Genomic DNA, 16,660 nt, shown 5'->3' on the forward strand with positions numbered 1-16,660 from the left:
GATATACGAAGTAGGAAAAGCATGAGATGTTTTGAAAGACTCTGAATGATGTCTTCAAACACTCTGAAGTATGCTACAACTTTCTTTCACTTTTTACACAGTATAAACCAATACTTTACAACTCCCACAGTACCTCTTCTCTTTCTCACCAATGTGATTCAGTACCAAGCAAAACCATATTCAGAAATTGCCTTTCTGAAACTTTAGGAAAATGTAAATGACTGCTGATTCTTAACACGGTGAGAATCTTAGGATCAAAGATCATGGCCAAAGAAAATAAAATAGCAGACTTGAGAACATTTAAAGAAGTCTCTGAAAAAAACTTTCATTGATTTTTCTTACATTAAAAGAGCGTCAGAAAAGTACAGCAATACATACAACCAAAGTACTTAGGAAGTCTGTCATGCAAATTCTGGACTTGGACCATTTTCTTTAAGTTAATAATAACTTCATGCACAATACAACAATCTGGACTTAAACTGTAATGCATGGCAGGGCCTAACTTAGATCTGGCATGGTTCTTCCCATTCCACAAAATTTCCCTATTACGCATTGCTCAAATGGCTATTTCCTACACTCCTGAATCCTCTGGCATGCATTTCATTTATTGGTGTAAACTGGTTGTTTATTCACACCTCTGCATAACAGTTGCATTTATCTGCTGTCAGATAGACCCATTTCCAAAGATAATAATTTTTCTGCCAATTCACACAGTGTTTTTGCAGTGGCTATGAGTATAGAGCTGGAAGTTCATCTCCATTTCCTAGCAAGCCGAAGAGACAGCAGTGAAGAAATGGGTCAAAAAAAGTGAAATAAGCTTGGAAAAAAATATATATATCAGCACCTCTTCAGAGCCTTAAACATTACCAGTTACACTCACAGCAGAGGCAAGTTTTATTAATGTAAAACAAAACAAACCCCACATATTTAAAACACACTTAAGTCATTTTTACATATACAATATATAAAAAGCATAAATTTATACATAATATTTTCAGATCACCTTTAGAACAAACAGTATGCTTAGCTATTCTATGCATTATTACTATACTTTTCCCTTGTGACACTGATTTTTCTCAAATAGCTGTAATAATGACTCTATAACTAAGCTCTGAAGACATTTTGGAATAAGGACTTTTCTGTTCTAAGGGATTTGGACATAGAAATTTCACAGTACGTTGTTTTTTTCTAATTGCAGAGTTGCCTTATTGACAAAGTTCTGACATCCAAATTGCTTAATAATGAAACTGTTTGGGTAGACACTATAAACATATTCACTTTGCTGCTTTAGTATAGCCTGTTAACTTATTAAACATGTTAAAACTTGTCCCTCAATCTAAAAAGATAATTAGAAAGAAAACAGTAAGATACTTGAGAACTCTCACCCTCTTTAGAATCCCTCATATCTGCCGAAGAATCCAAATCAGTCTTTTTCTGCTTTGTATCTGTTGCCTTCCTCCCCTTGTTTTTACTTTCCTGAGACTTTTTCTTTCCTGGGAGAAAAATAAATAAGTAAATTCATTATTCCCACTGAGCAATTTTTATTTTTCATATCTGAGTGGCAAATTAAAACACCCAGCTTTGGAGTATAACATACTTCTGCAGAAACCCTTTTTTTTTTTTCTTCAGGAACACAGCTGACATCTGCAAGGAAGGAGAGCATTCAGAAAACACATTCACTATAGGCAAACAGTTCTCAGGCCAAGTGCAGAAAAAAGAAGCAAGAAAAGATGACCTAGAAGAAATTACACATCTGCACATTTAATTTTGATGCCTAACCTGTGACTATGTATTGATAAGGTAGTAAGTCTCTAGGGCATGAAAGAAATTAAAAGTAAAGATGACTGCGTGTCTCTAAAAACCCAATACTCAAAAATATCTTACAAAGCAAGCACAGACTACAAAGGAAATCTATTGTGACAGCACTAAGCAGCTTAAGTCTTAGTTATTCATTACCTTCAATCAGTGAAATTACTGTATTTCATACAAGTGTATGGAAAATGTATTACTATTCCCTAGAGTCAATTGGAAGGCTGTAACAAGTAGAAGCTCACAGAGGCTTCTATACCTGTGGGAACGTTCTGAATTAAGGCGTGCAGAAGAGTTATAATAAAAGCAATGAAGTATAAACACGTTGTTGACCAACACAGCAAAGGCAGTAAAAGCAAATGAGATGGAACTGGGTAACAGCAAACTCTAAGGGTGGATCACCACATCCACTGACACAATCAAGCTTGCTAACGCTTTCAGTTAGCAAAATTAGTTAGTATGTTAAGAGTTGCATGAGATAATGAACACAATGAAGGTTAGAGTAAAATGGCATTATGCAAAGACCTGATCTGTGATGCAACATGCAAAGACATTCAAAACTTTGCTCATCTATGTGCTGCAAAGTTATAACACCACATTCTTGACCCAGCTCTCAATGATTCAGTTCTGCAATCTTTGGAACTGATGGCAAGGGCTAGAAGAACAAATGAAACCAAAATCATCTAACTCAAGTCATCTCAAAGAGCTTCCACATGCAAGCATGTGGTGAAAGCACCACTCATCTGAAACTTCACGCTTCCACACACCCATCTCTTAGGAACAAGAATTCTGCAGAAGCAGCAATCCAAACTTCTCTGCTGCTCCCTCTAACACAATGACCCTTCTTCTCAAGTCAGAAGTGGTGAATTACGGCCATAAATTCGTCTCTTATTAAGAAGCAAATTCTTTCAACTCATAATCCTGTCACTGAGCTCCTCCATCTTTTCTTGAAATACTTCTCACACTGTAGGCCAAAAGCATGAAATGCCTTTTAAAAAATGTTCCTCTCTATCCCAACCCATATTTTTGAAGTATGCACCCTCTCCTATAGAACTGAGTCAGGTCAGCTTTAAAAGGAAATACTTGTTTTTATTCAAACGTTCTACATCATCCAAAAAATTATCTTCTTTTCCTCCCGAGGAGCTCAAGTTTCACAGGCGCTCCCCAAATTCCACAGCGATTTTCAGCTTCATGTCTGTAATTATCCTTTTTTTTTTCTCTCCTTTTTCCAATTTAAGACTTTTCAGTCTGAGAAACTGATAGCACAGTCCCTCAGAACACATTTTTGTCATCTGTGGAAAACACACACACACTCTAAGCAGTTATCCCATAGCACCCTCAAATATCAGTGCACATTTAAACTTTCCAAAATGAGCAAACTCTGATTTACTTGACAGTGCAATACAGGGCTCCAGCACCAAACAGTTTCCAGTTGCCAGCAGTTCACACAGGCACAAGCAGTTTAAGCCCAGTGTTGTCTGATTCGGTCTGATCTGACCACAATTCCATGCTAAGGATACCACAGCTATTAGTAACTTCAACACGTACTACCAAGATGTGAGCAAGACATTCAAAGAGCTTCCCAGAAATATCTACCAAGCTGCCCCAAACCAGTGACCTGTACAGGAACAGAAACAACATTCTACTTGAAGGTAAAGGGTCCACAAATTAAATATCAGTATACTCCAAGGGAATCAACACTGCACGACAATGTGAAGAGTTGTGTAACAGAAGACATACTTCGCTATTCCAACTCCCTCAGAGCTATTGCTTTTCTGCAGGGTGCTTATCACGTCAAGATTAACACCTGTATTTTGACTCAACCAACAGAGGTCTGGATGCACCACTCACCTTTGCCAAGCCTGCCCACAGCTACAGACAGTGCCACAGGATGGTGCAGCAGGGGATGGTATGGTGGATGAAGTCACTGGACAACTCTACAGCCTGATTCTACAGCAGCCTCAGATTTCAGCACGGTGACAGGTTACTGTAAAAGCCTGCAAACCAAAACCCAGCTCCTTCTCACAGCAAGATGAAAGCGTGCTCTTCATAATGCAAGATACACAAAAGCAACAACAAAAATCACTCTGAACTACTAAAGCAAACAAGTTTTCTAAAGCGTTCTCCATTTACAAAATACAAAATTTACAGCACTTCAGATTATAACCTGGGAAGTCATCAGAATATCAGGATTTGTAGCCAGAATTGAGTTATTTAGGTAGCACACTTCTGTTCATGGGAGAAAGGCCATTTGCAAGATACCTTGGCACACTCCTAAGAAGGAAAAAAATAAAAAAGCAGCCTACTCACTGGTAGCATAGGACATATTTTAAGCTATTGGCCTTTAAGTCCAAATGCATTTGAAGAGAAGTTTTGTCTGGCAACTCTCCGCCTTTATAGCGTGCAAAATGCTTGCATACATTTATCAGACGTGCCAGCTCAGCTGCTGACACATCAGCTAGGGATACCAACCAACTTCTGTCGTTTCCTTGCTATTAGTTTTAGCCTGTTTGCTTGTCGTTTGCATTTTTCTTTATAAAGATTAGAAGAGTTCCCTGTACTCAAGGCACAGCAGGGACCGTCCAAGACGGATCCACCCTATGACCCTAACCATATTCAACAGCTGACGTCCAGGAAGAGAATTTTAGAAGAGAATACCTTCTTGGTATACCCTCCAAGCTTTCAAACTCCGGATCCAGAGTTCAGCATCTTTTGAAGATACTCAGTAGCTTTTCATAGACTTACCCTCATGACAGTTCCTAATGTGCATTTTAAATTCATGTGACCATGAAAGACTGACATACTTTATTCCTGCGTAATCCCAATGTAAACCTCTACCTCAATTCTGACATCAAAGGATCAACGAGGAAGTAACCAAAGGTCTGCCCCACAATTTTCTTGCAGTTTAAGACATCGAGGACTGACAGAAGCCTGCAGGAGGGAAAACAGCTCCTCAAAGTACAGAACCTGGTGGAAGCCTGAGTATAAGTACACACGTGCACTTACCATCAGGTTCCTGAAGGGTCCTACATGGCTGCTACGGCCAGCTGGATCCTCCACTTGGTCTAAACAAGAAAGATACAGGAATGAAACACAGGGAAAGTGAAATGGAAACAATGACAAAAGAATAAATGAAGGGCAGAACTTAATATATGTGCATGGGCATTTCAGGAATTGCAGAAGAAAGATGCAAAGGGAACTGAATGAAAGAAACAGACAGAAAAACAGCTACCTGCCCACAGCGACAAAGGTCGAGAGAGGAACGCAGGAACTTCTGCCTTGCCACTCAGAGGAAAGGGGAGAAGGAGCCATATTTAGAAGCTATTTATGCATGCTGTAGACAGGTCAGCAAGAGCATTACCTGCCTTTACCACCTGCATACCCACACAACATTTAGTACTAGCACAAAGTCAGTATCAACACTGCAGTGCTGCTTAGTTCAGAGTTCAGGTGACAAACAGTAACCACCTTTCTGCTTGTACTTAATTCTATTGATGGACCAGGACATCCCCAGACAATCCACAGTGCCTGTACTCCAATCACCGCTGTTAATCAAAACACTAACGGGACTCTAAAACAACTGGGTAATTTCTAGTGAGATGCTTCACTGCACTCAGATGCCAGGAGGAGAGAAGTTAAGTACAGTCCTGCTTGGAGCCAAATCCCATAATTAAGTATTGCAAAACTACACAAGACATTATTATCTTTAATGAGTTTTAAGCGCGGCACCAAACACACTCACAGCTCCCACCACAAAGCAGGCAGGGGAATCTCCCATCTGATCTCTCAAGCACTGTGTTGATGCCCTACAAGAAGTACCAAAGACAACAGACTGCCACCTTACACTGACAGTGGGAGCCATGTGGTTTCATGATGTGAACCACAGGGTAGCAGCACAGACTTGCCAGTTAAATCCCTTTGGATTGGTTCAGATCAGCTTAGTTCAGTCACTACTATAGCATAAATCAACTTCTTTTCTTGTTTTTAAAATACCACTATTTTGGCATTTAAGAGACTTCAATAAAGAGGACACCAAGTTAAACAATCCTGACAGAACGCTCAGCAAAAGCCACCACTCTATAACCATTTCCACACTGCTCAGCTTAACGATATCCCAAATACTGACACAACCTGAGTTTCCATTTGAGAAGGTTTGCTGTGCATCAGAATCCCTCTACTGTATCCAGTAGATTAATGGAGATGTCATACAAAATTTCCAGGTACGTGTGAAAAGGTGTCTGGCTGTTCTGGGAGACAGGCTGGAAAAAGAAATGCCTTCTACACACACACAAAGACATTGAAGGTAACAGCAAAAATTGCTCTGGAGATGTAATAACAATTATATGAAATTTGTGTCAGTTGAAGAAGCATAAAGGAAACTACACCAAGCAATGTCACAGAGACTTTTTACAACTCATCCACCAGCTCAAGCCACAGCATTCAAATTAAGGACAATGCTTATCTAATGCACGTAACAGAAAGTGAATTAAACAGTGAAAGAATAAAAACACTGCTCATCTCAAAATGCCCATCATGAAGCTGTAAGCACTAAGGCAGCTCCCTTAGCACATTGTTGCTGTTAACATTTAAGTGCCCCAGATCTGTTCTTAGATTTCTTCCCTTTCCACGTGCCATTACTGAGGTTGGAAGGCACCCAGCTCCTGATTCAAAGACACAGACCACATCTGCCAGCACGAACTGACTTCTCCTATCAATATCAAACCTCTCTCAAACTGAACATTAAAAAAGAACATGAAAGGATGCAACAGCAGCACTTCTCTGAGTGATCCTAAGGATGAGATCCAAGACATAAAAGACACAGCTCGATCTTTGAAACATAAACATCTAATTAAAGCGGATGTCAATTAAATCTCAATGGCAACACACTATCATTAAGAGTCCTGTTTCAACAGTTCTGGCAAGTACCTATGAAAACATGCTGAGAAGAGGCAACAACATCCAGATGTCAAGATGTCCCTGTTTTCCATCTATTATTTTAAATGATTAATGGAACCCTTTTCTTGCAGCAGCATTATGAAGTTATCTAATAACAGTCCATGTCAGTTTTAGTGTACAGAAATTATTGCCATAAAGCCCAACGTAATTTTAATTTAATCCTGAGGATCGTGAGAACAATTGAGAGCTTCAGGAGATCTCTGCTCTATGCTGTCAACCTGTCCAAACCTAACTTAGCAAATAATTGCTACAGCACAGCTACCTTTTGATATGCAAGGTCTCTGATGAGAAACTGCATGTTTTACCATTGGTTTAGTTCTCATTTGGAATTCAATGACCAGCACAACAGCCTTGTTTGAGGACCATCAACAGCAGAGGAATACATCCTCAACATCAAAAATAAAAGCAAATTCAGGGACTAAAGCATATCCCACCACAACTTCCACCTCCCCTTCCCTACAAACATACATTCAAGCTTACACAGTAGAAGCAGGAGGAGGAAGGACAGCATAAGCACTGAGGACAAACTTCACAGTGACTGCTGGAATCAAACTGCTTCATTACAAAAGAAAAAAAACCACCTCTATCATTGGGAAAACAATTCTGTCAATTCTATTAAAACAATTCTATTACAGAAACATACTGCCACATAGAAAACATCACACATGTACAAAAAAGCACTTTAATCACTGAGTTAATGATGGGATTATAAATATTACCCCGAAGTCTCACCTTAGGAAGACATTTCAATTCCCCTCCACACAGATGCTTACACACACAACCACACTTCTTCATTGAAATGTAGTTCTACCAAGAACTAAACATCCACTTTACTGAAAAGAAATGGAGCGATGCGTTTACTGTTAACATGACATTTGCATAACAGACGAACTTGTTGCCATGGAAAGCATAAGAAAATTCTGAGCTGGGGCTATTTAAAACACCAATTCCTGAGAATGTTTGGCAGAGCCTTCAAGTTCACAACAGTGCTAAGATCAAGTTTCTGTATCTCACCAAGAACTTCTTAAACTATAAAAGCATCAGCGCAAGGAGCGTAAGGCAGACCCAGAATAGCACAGCTGAAGCTATTCACAAGATTGATTAATACATTTAGGCTGAAAAGCCCTATGAGGAGGAAGCACATCTTAAATGTTCCATTACAGCAGACCGCAAAAATTGAAATAGGAATTGCCTCTGGTCTTCTTTGCACATGTGAGTTGAATTAGTCCTAGAACTACTTGAGTTGGAAGGGACCTCTGAAGGCCAACAGGTCCAACTTCTGCACTGAGTGGGGACACCCACAGCTCCATCAGTGCTCAGAACCCCTCCAGACTGACACTGGCTGTCTGCAGGAGCAGGGCACACATCACCTCTCTAGGCAACCTGTTCCAATGGTCTCTGCCTGACCTTGGGTGCCTGCCATCTACATTCACAGCACCACATTCAAACCCTTAACATGTTTCACCTTTACTGACTAACCTGAGCAGAAACCATAGGAAGCCTTATGTTTATAGACTTACTCATCCTCAGTGACTCAAATAGTACAGAATGTCACCTAACAACTAGGAAGCAGCGCAAACAAACGTCCACAGGGTTTACTGCTATGCAGGTTTAACCCACACAAGAGCTGTACTGAAACAATTAAATGGAAATGATTAAACGCCCAGCTTTTATCCTAGCAGAATTTAAAACGTTATTTCTGCCTCGATGCCAATATTTCTAAAGCTAAAACAGAAAACAGAGCATGCAAATACGCAGCACTGGATCTGCTCTAGACTTTACCCAACACTCACCATGTTGTGCTCCCCCACCCTGCCCAGGAACACAGCCTCCCTCCAGTCACTACAAGTTACTTTATGCTGCTACCACTGACACAGAGGAATGCTCATTTGCTGTAGTTACATTCCATTAGCTTTCATTTAACTAAGTATTAAGGCAAAAATAAGCAATAAGTAACAGCTGGCATGCAAAACACTTACAGATCTTCCAGAAGGGATCAGTGCTCTCTATATTTAGCCAATCCTTACCAACAGCTCAGAAACTGTATCATATTTTTGCATTTAAACACAGAAGAACACTCAAAATGTACATCTCCACCTCAACGAGCACGAGCTTTAACCTGAATCAAGAATGCAGCACTCCTAAACTCACCGCAGCACTGAGGTGTCTGACCCTGGAAGAGTGTAAAATTAAAGCCCTCGAAATCTCTAAAGCCATGCTCCATTTTGATTTACATCCCCTAACATCTGTCTCGTTAGTTGGTTTTTTATCAAACTGAGTCCCTGTTGACTACAACTGTGGCATGCTGCTTCTCAGATGTTCATCCCCAAAGCAGTAAAGGTTGCTCCTCACATCAGGCTGCTCCATTTTACAACGAACTCATCCCCCTCTTCAGCAAGTTTTTCCATTCTCCTTCCTTAACCTTTCTTGTTCTCTGCTTCTTCAGTGTGACTCACAGAGGTAATCTTGACTTTGGGGGATTTAATGGGGGTGTAAGAACATCAGCACGTAACAGAAATGAAAGCAATGACAAGCAATGGGCTCTCCATTGTAGGAAGTAAGGAAAAAAAATCAACAAAAAAGAGGTGACAACAGCAACATTATCAGCTAACCGTCACAGTTCATGCATAGTCTGTTTCCATTAGCCTCCATTCAATATATGCTGGTATTTTATGAGCTGGGTACCCAATCTAAGAAGGAACATCTTTAACTGCTCAGAAGCAGCCACTGCTGAGGCACATCTGCAGGCATGAAAACTGCATCTGCTAAATCTGGAAATTCTCCTTCCAGCTTCACAGTGACAATCCATGGTCACTTGGTGTGGCATATTATCACAACAGACCCTTCCTAATATACAAAAGTAGATGAAGGGGAAGGAGAAAGATCATGTAAAATAATCATTTTAACACACAGTGCAGTCTCTGCATCACTTCTATCTGCTGAAATATTTGTGAAGGATTTGCTTGGCTTTTTCCACAATTCCAAGTGCTTCACTCACTTCAGCTGCAGCCCATTGACGTTTTCCTAGAGGAATGCTTTCCAGTCTTCTCCAGGAACTGAAGACACACCAAGCTGTCCTGCCAAGGGAACTTTAACTGTAAGGCCCCACATGCCCAACCGGTGCGCTGCTCGGCTGCAGAGCAGTGTGCAACAGGACAGCAGTAAGCACTCGGGTTAGCACAGCTGACAAGAGAAGTTTGTGCATTTATAGTTTGCCTCTAAACAGATGACAGTAAAATGGACTCTACCTTGTTTATGAGATCAAGAAAGCCCCACAGGCTCATAAAGACACCACAGGGAACAGCAACTTCCTCCATTTCTCAAATAATGTGAAAACAAATCCCAGAGTCAGAGGACGAATGCATCTGTCTTCTGCTCAGTGAACTGCTGCATTTGAGACTAATCTGTTTCAACCAAACGGGACTTCAAAACATGTACAAGATTTCATGGTACAGAATGACAGCTGAGACAGAAGACCAAAAAAAATATATATATAATACCTCACCAACAAGTAAATTGAACATTTTCATCTGCAGGTGAGGAACTGGAAAAAATACGGCACTGGTACGTGAGTGGAGAGACTTGAGGCTGACCCTTAGCAGTTAAGGACTTGGTAGCCATGAACCAAACGTCTGCACAAAGTCCACTTTGCTTTTGCAATGCCTGCCAAGGGGCTGTAAGATCTGCAATGCTTTTTCTTTGCTCTTTCCTTGCAACTTGAACATGCTGCAGGAAGTCAATTTTTTACTCAACTGGCTGAAACTCGGTGCGATCAACTCCTGGGGCAAAGCCCATGGTAACTTTAACATTTGGCAGCCGTACTGTGCACACTTCCTTTTAAGAACATGGCTCCAAGGCAGAGGTGTGTATTTTAAGATTTGGGTACAAATTTGCTGTTGAAGACAGCAGCTGTCCTGGCTGTCGAGCTGCTTTACGCTGCAGCTCAGTACTCAGTTCAGTGCTTAATCTCACCTGCAGAAATGAGGAAGTCCGTGCTGTACTTGGCCTCGAACAGTGATAAAATTTACCATAACTTACATTAATCAAGCCACTTTCAGGAACACTAAGCCTTCCCACTCAAGAGCTGAATTTCCTCATGGACTGCCAAATAAAACCAGAGCAATATCCAAATAGACTCAAGACAGTGAAGAATCTCAACACGAGTTAAAACAGATGCACAGCCCCATGGCATTCTGCAGTAATAATAATCATGAAGATAGATTTTCAGCTATTATAGTACTCTCACTGGAGTATCCTTATGTCAGCCCTCCCATTAGTAACACTGCCTCTTTGAAGCTCTGAAGCATTAATCACAGCCTACCAAAGCTCTTGTAGAAGTCTGACAGAAAGTGTGACAATAAAATTAACTCTCAGCAGCAACCCTGGTAAGCTCTTAAAGGCTCCTGAAGGCTCCACGCTAAGCAACATACAATGGTGACACAAATAAATGTTGCACTTGCTTCATCCAGGGAAAGAGTTCATAAAAGGTGGGTAAATATTTGCTAATGAATATCTGATGGTCAAACAATACCTAATTCCTTAGCTACAAGGGTCGAAATACCACTGAGTCTCATTTCAATAACTGTTAAACCTAAGAGCAATCTTACTGGCCAATATAATGTTTCAGTGAGGAACCTGACACAGCAGCTGTGGGCCAGTGAGAGCTCCTCACAAAGCCACTCCTGTCACCCTGGGTAAGGCTCCTGGCAAGAACAACAAAATAAGTTTGAAGGTTTGACAGATAAAAAATTAAGTACGCCCTGGACTGCCAATAACCACTTCTTTTATTCAGAAAGTGTACTGGGCAGTTAACTGAGTAAACTATGAAACCATCTTGACATTTTGTAGTTTCATAATACATTAGAAGACGTTAGAGTCTTCATAGACTTGACAAGCAAATTGCCTTACAATGTAAGCAGACACTACACAGAGAAAACAGTCCCTAGCCTCACAACTGCACAAAAATGCTCTTCCCTTCCCATAAATAAATAGGTTATCAAAGCTTTGTGTGACACACTTGAAGTCACTATGTTGCACGTCCCTGCTTGTAAGGTAGTAATAACACCAGACATCTGCAGAGTCCTCATAGCAAGAGGCTCCATAAACAGTTCAAGCAAAATAAATGAGCAAGACAAAATTATGGAAAGCTGTAACAAAAACTAGCACCAGCTTAGTACATTAATGGCACGCAATCAGTGTTAATAATATTGTTCAACAGTTTGAAGCAGCAGCAGAGCTGACTCCTAGAGAAAAGCTGTAAGGTTAGTGGATAGGAGGGGTTCCTAAGACAGGAGAACTCCACTGCATCCAGAGGCCATTGAAAAATGACAAGGAGTTAAAGGTAAATAAAAATACAATGAAAGTCAATCATTGATTAGCTTGTATCCACAATAAAAACCCAAGAGCCTCCCATTGTATGACAACAAAAGAAGGGAAAGAGTAAATGTCTGGGGTAAACCCTCGACTTCACAGGATACCGAGCAAAGGAAGTCAGGACAGGATTATTCATGCGAATAAAAGTCGATGGGTTTTAAGTGAGAGGACACAGGCAAGGCATAAGAAAAAAGCCAAAGCTTGCTCTAGTGTGTCACAAGCAATGGGACAACTCTAAAGCTTAATTAAGGTGAGTTGCTGAAGTGAATGAAAAGGAAAACCACCTGTGTGACTGAGGAAAACAGCCTGTCCTCTTACTGCGGAGGAACTCATCTGCTTCCAGGATCTGAACACAACCTCATCTATTTTCTCTCTAGGCTCTTCCCCAAAACAGCAGTTTTTCTCTGCCATTTTCTACATGGAAACGTTTAAGTAGCTCTGTCATTCAGAAAACAACTTCCGTCAAAAGTTGCAGAAATATTCGACTGAGGTTTCTCCACAAGTTAATACTTCAACAGAAACTCAGTAATTGGCTTAATTAGAAAAGAAGCTTAATAGTCCATTGCTTTTCTCCTCGGGTCTTTCTCTGTTTCAAAGTTAACCCGGATCAATAGAAACAAAATGATTAATAGAGGGAGGCTGCCTGGTGCCTTGTTTCCTCCCCAGTGTAGGTTATTTGACTGAAGACAGCAGGAGCAAGTTTGCTAAGTAGCGCATGGAAGTCAAATGAGGAAGAAAAATAAAAACAGACCTGTTTAGATTTTGATTTCAATCTCTGAATCATACAAGGCTTTTATTATGTTAGGCTAACATATACACACTGGCCTTTGTTGGCAGCTAAAGACACAGCAATTTGTTATGACCAGAAAGAATGTTGTTATTTTAAAGACAAAACACACAGAAAGCAACACGTCTCAGGACTCTTGTGCTACTTTAACAAGGATAATATCAGCAGTCCTCAGGCAGCATTCCTGTCTGTCTTCAGGACCTTCAATAGCTTCTTACTGCACGGGGCTTTGCTTTCTCAGCAGCATGCCAGTCCTGTGTCTGAGCAGGCAGAGCTGGGTGTCCACGCTGCTAAGGAAAGTGGGATGGTGATCCAGCTCCAGCCCCACACTGACAGCACCCCTGGGTTCCCATCACCAGCAGAACTCGTAAAGGGAATATGTGTACAATCCAACATGAGGATTCTGAAGAATAATACATAATACAGAAACTTCAAGGGGGTTGAGAAGCAAGCAATTTAATGCTGAATTTTAATTGAGTTTAATTTTTGTATATATTGAGATAATCTATTTGTTTGTTATTTATTACCCCTGAAACTGATCTTGTCCTACTATTAAACCCACAGGTAGGAACAGTGCTGGAATGAATCATACCCATCTCACACTGCTGCTCAGGAGAGCTCAGAGCAGCATCTATCACAGGCACTGAGGCTGGTGCTGCAGAAGCAAAGAAGATGGAATGTACAGCAAGCCAGGGCTCTACTCAAACAGCCCTCCTTGTGAGATATAAAAACCACCTCTGCTGGTTAGAAGAGCTCAAAGATATCAGCTGTTTACCAGATAGAAGCTGCCATGAGAGATGCAGGTCCCACGACACAACGACTTCAGTTAAAAAGCTGAAGTTACATTGCTCATCTTGTAAATGGTTTTGATTCTTCAAAATTCAAACTGAATTCTAGAGGTTTGTCCCAGATCTTCTTTCTGACCTTCCCCTTCCTCACTTTCCTCTTCCCAGTCGCTGGCCAAGTAACTGTGAAGCCTTGAGTTACAAAGTTCTCCATTAAATCTGCTGAAAATACAACTTCATAATGTCATTTCCTTGAGAGCTACCCTTGCTACAAACACACACCTCCCCAAACTTTAACACCCTTCCACAACCTTCACTCCAACACTCAATCGTTTCCTCGCAGGCTCTTTTATTCCATGTAACAACTCCAGCTGATTAATTTGTGTAACTTATAAAAAAATAAAGACACAGCATCATCACATCATTCAGTGTGGAGAAGAAGAGGCTCAGGGGAGACCTTAGTGCTCCCTATAACTACCTGAAGGGAAATCGTGCTGAGCTGGGGCTCGGCCTCTTCTCTCCTGTTAAGTGTGATAGGATGAGAGGGAACGGCTTCAAGCTGTGCCAGGGGAGGCTCAGGCTGGACAACAGGAAATACTGCTTCTCTGAAAGAGGGGTCAGGCACTGGGATGGGCTGTGCAGGGAGGTGGTGGTGTGCTGAGGGACGTGGTTTAGTGAGAACTATTGGTGATGGGTGGATGGTTGGACTGAGTGATCCTGTGGGGTCTTTTCCAACCTTGGTGATTCAGTGACCCTATGATCACTGGGGCCATTGCTTCCAGTTATGATGAAATCCAGATAACAATCTGCAGCCTACATTTCACGAACAGGATGCACACCTATGTGATACTCGGAACTAAGAGAAAATGCCTACCGAGTCTTAAAGAGGAAGGATTGCAAGAACTCTGACCATGCACAAATCCTCACCTGCTTGTTCCACCTTTACATCTCACTTCCACACAGCAGCAATCTGATGCTGCTTCAGCAACAGCCACGCTTCCAGATGAAAGTAAATCCACTGTCACTTTTATGACAGCACTGATTTACTATCTCAGAAACCAAATCCTGATGTTGGACTTGAAGTTCAAACTCACATAAAACATGTCATAATAATCATTCGGAACTTAATTGATTTATAATTCAATCCAACTTCATCTCACACTGCCTCTATGACAGAATTGTTCACTGAATATCCCAGAATTTTATGCTCACCATGAAGTCTGATAAGAACTACAGGAAAAAAACAACACTGCACTATAGCAGCAGAGGCAGTTATGGTAGTGAAGTTTTATTACATTTATTAGCACTGTAGTACAGTGAGTATTCACCCGGGGTCCACTGAAGGATCCTGATACAGGAGATATGTCTTACTGCAATGTATTTTAAAAGCTCACAACTGTGTCTTCTCTGAGGTCACTGGGCTCCAGGACAGGCTCCCACCAAAGCCTGCTCGTGCAGTATGTTTTTGGTTACACAAAGTTACCAGCTCTCTTCCCCTCTCTTGACAGACTGACCTCACACAGAGAGAAGATGTGAAAGAGGCACACACAGCATTCATTCCACACAATGGTACAAATTATGCCACTGGGGTTTGTTGCCTAGATAAAGTGAGAAGAGGAACACAGCTAAGACAAACACAGCCAAACAGCTCAGCATGAAACTGCTACCACGGGGATATAAATAAGTACAGAAGTAACGCACTGCCCTCATCCCCTTTGTTAAAACATTTTTTTGTCTGAAGAAGTATTATTCGCAAGCATGTGGCAGTGCACAACTTACCCCACTCAGCGTCATCTCTTTTTTCCCTTGAGACCAGACTTCTCATCTGCCACACAGCCCACAGCAGAAGCAATCCAGATTATCTCAGTGCTGTTTGCTTCCTCTGCTCAGCACCTTAGATCACAGTGTGATAAAACCAGTGCGCATTTTCCTGCGTGACCATCTCATCTCTGTAAAACCTTGACTTGGTAGCACAGACTTACTCTTAGAAAGAAGATTCAGAATGAAGCCAAAGTATCCAGAAAACATCGAGTAAACATGTCCTTGCAAGAGGAGCACACAAATGAGAGAAAAAAGCCAGCTGCAATAGTTTGAGAACAAAAAACAATGCTCTGGGAACCTGTTGAAAGAAACACTAATCTTTCATATTAGTGCTTACACTATACTGTCACATTTAAAAGAAAAAGGGCCTTGGCAAGGAAAATAAGCCCAAGCTACTCCTCTATTAGATTTATGAATTTAACTGTCAAGTGAAAGCTAGACTAGTTTTTTTCCTTAGAAAGTGAAGTAACAAAAATAATCTGCTACGAATGCATTTAATTTGAACAAACTTTCCTGCAAGCTCAACAGAAAACATCAACTTCATCTTGGGAAGAATGGCTGGAAAGCTTAACAAGTGAACAAAACTTCAGAAAAAGCAGGAAAAAAAAATGCACTACATCATTTTCCTACTAGTTGCTGACCTCAACAATCTTCTTACGCACTGGCAGCTGCTGGCTCTGAACCACTTAGTGATCATGTCAGAGATACAGGGCTTGGCTCTGCTAGAAGTTTGAGATGCTCCCTGTTGCTTTCATTTACTGCAGCTATGCTAACCTAAAACCAACTCCAGTAACTCCAGACACCAGCAGCAGGAAGATGTGAAGCATTCTGCAGGCAGACCACAGGAACAGAATGATGCAAGAGGATGAAGAGGTAAAGTTGTGCTGCTATGGAGCAGGTGAGTTTTGAGATTTGTGACTGAGGCATAACCAAGATTCCAGTGCATGGGGAGAATGCCAGGTGCCATCCTAAATATGCTGTAAAGGAGATTATAAACCCAGTGTCAGTAATCACTTGCACCAGAGGTCAGATCAAGGGTGAGCAGGACACGTTATTTCCATCTGCAGGCTGTGTCGATGGCACACTGTCAGCTGCTGGATCTGTAGGAGATCAGGAAGGCCCACCTCTA

The 16,660-nt window shown here is 41.2% G+C and overlaps 1 protein-coding gene across 2 annotated transcripts in view; it reads right to left on the bottom strand.

Annotated features, from left to right (window-relative positions):
• PRDM2 (PR/SET domain 2) overlaps positions 1 to 16,660 on the bottom strand; it is a 56,489-nt gene that overhangs the window by 14,519 nt on the left and 25,310 nt on the right. For both annotated transcript variants that reach the window (XM_065738159.1, XM_065738158.1), the window contains exon 7: positions 1,386 to 1,493. In XM_065738159.1, coding sequence (XP_065594231.1) covers positions 1,386 to 1,493 — 108 coding nt within the window. The remainder of the gene's footprint in view (positions 1 to 1,385; positions 1,494 to 16,660) is intronic.

This window comes from Cyrtonyx montezumae, unplaced genomic scaffold, assembly GCF_038088225.1.
Source record: "Cyrtonyx montezumae isolate F1298 unplaced genomic scaffold, pur_monq_1.0 scaffold_21, whole genome shotgun sequence".
NCBI classification, from domain to species: Eukaryota; Metazoa; Chordata; class Aves; order Galliformes; family Odontophoridae; genus Cyrtonyx; species Cyrtonyx montezumae.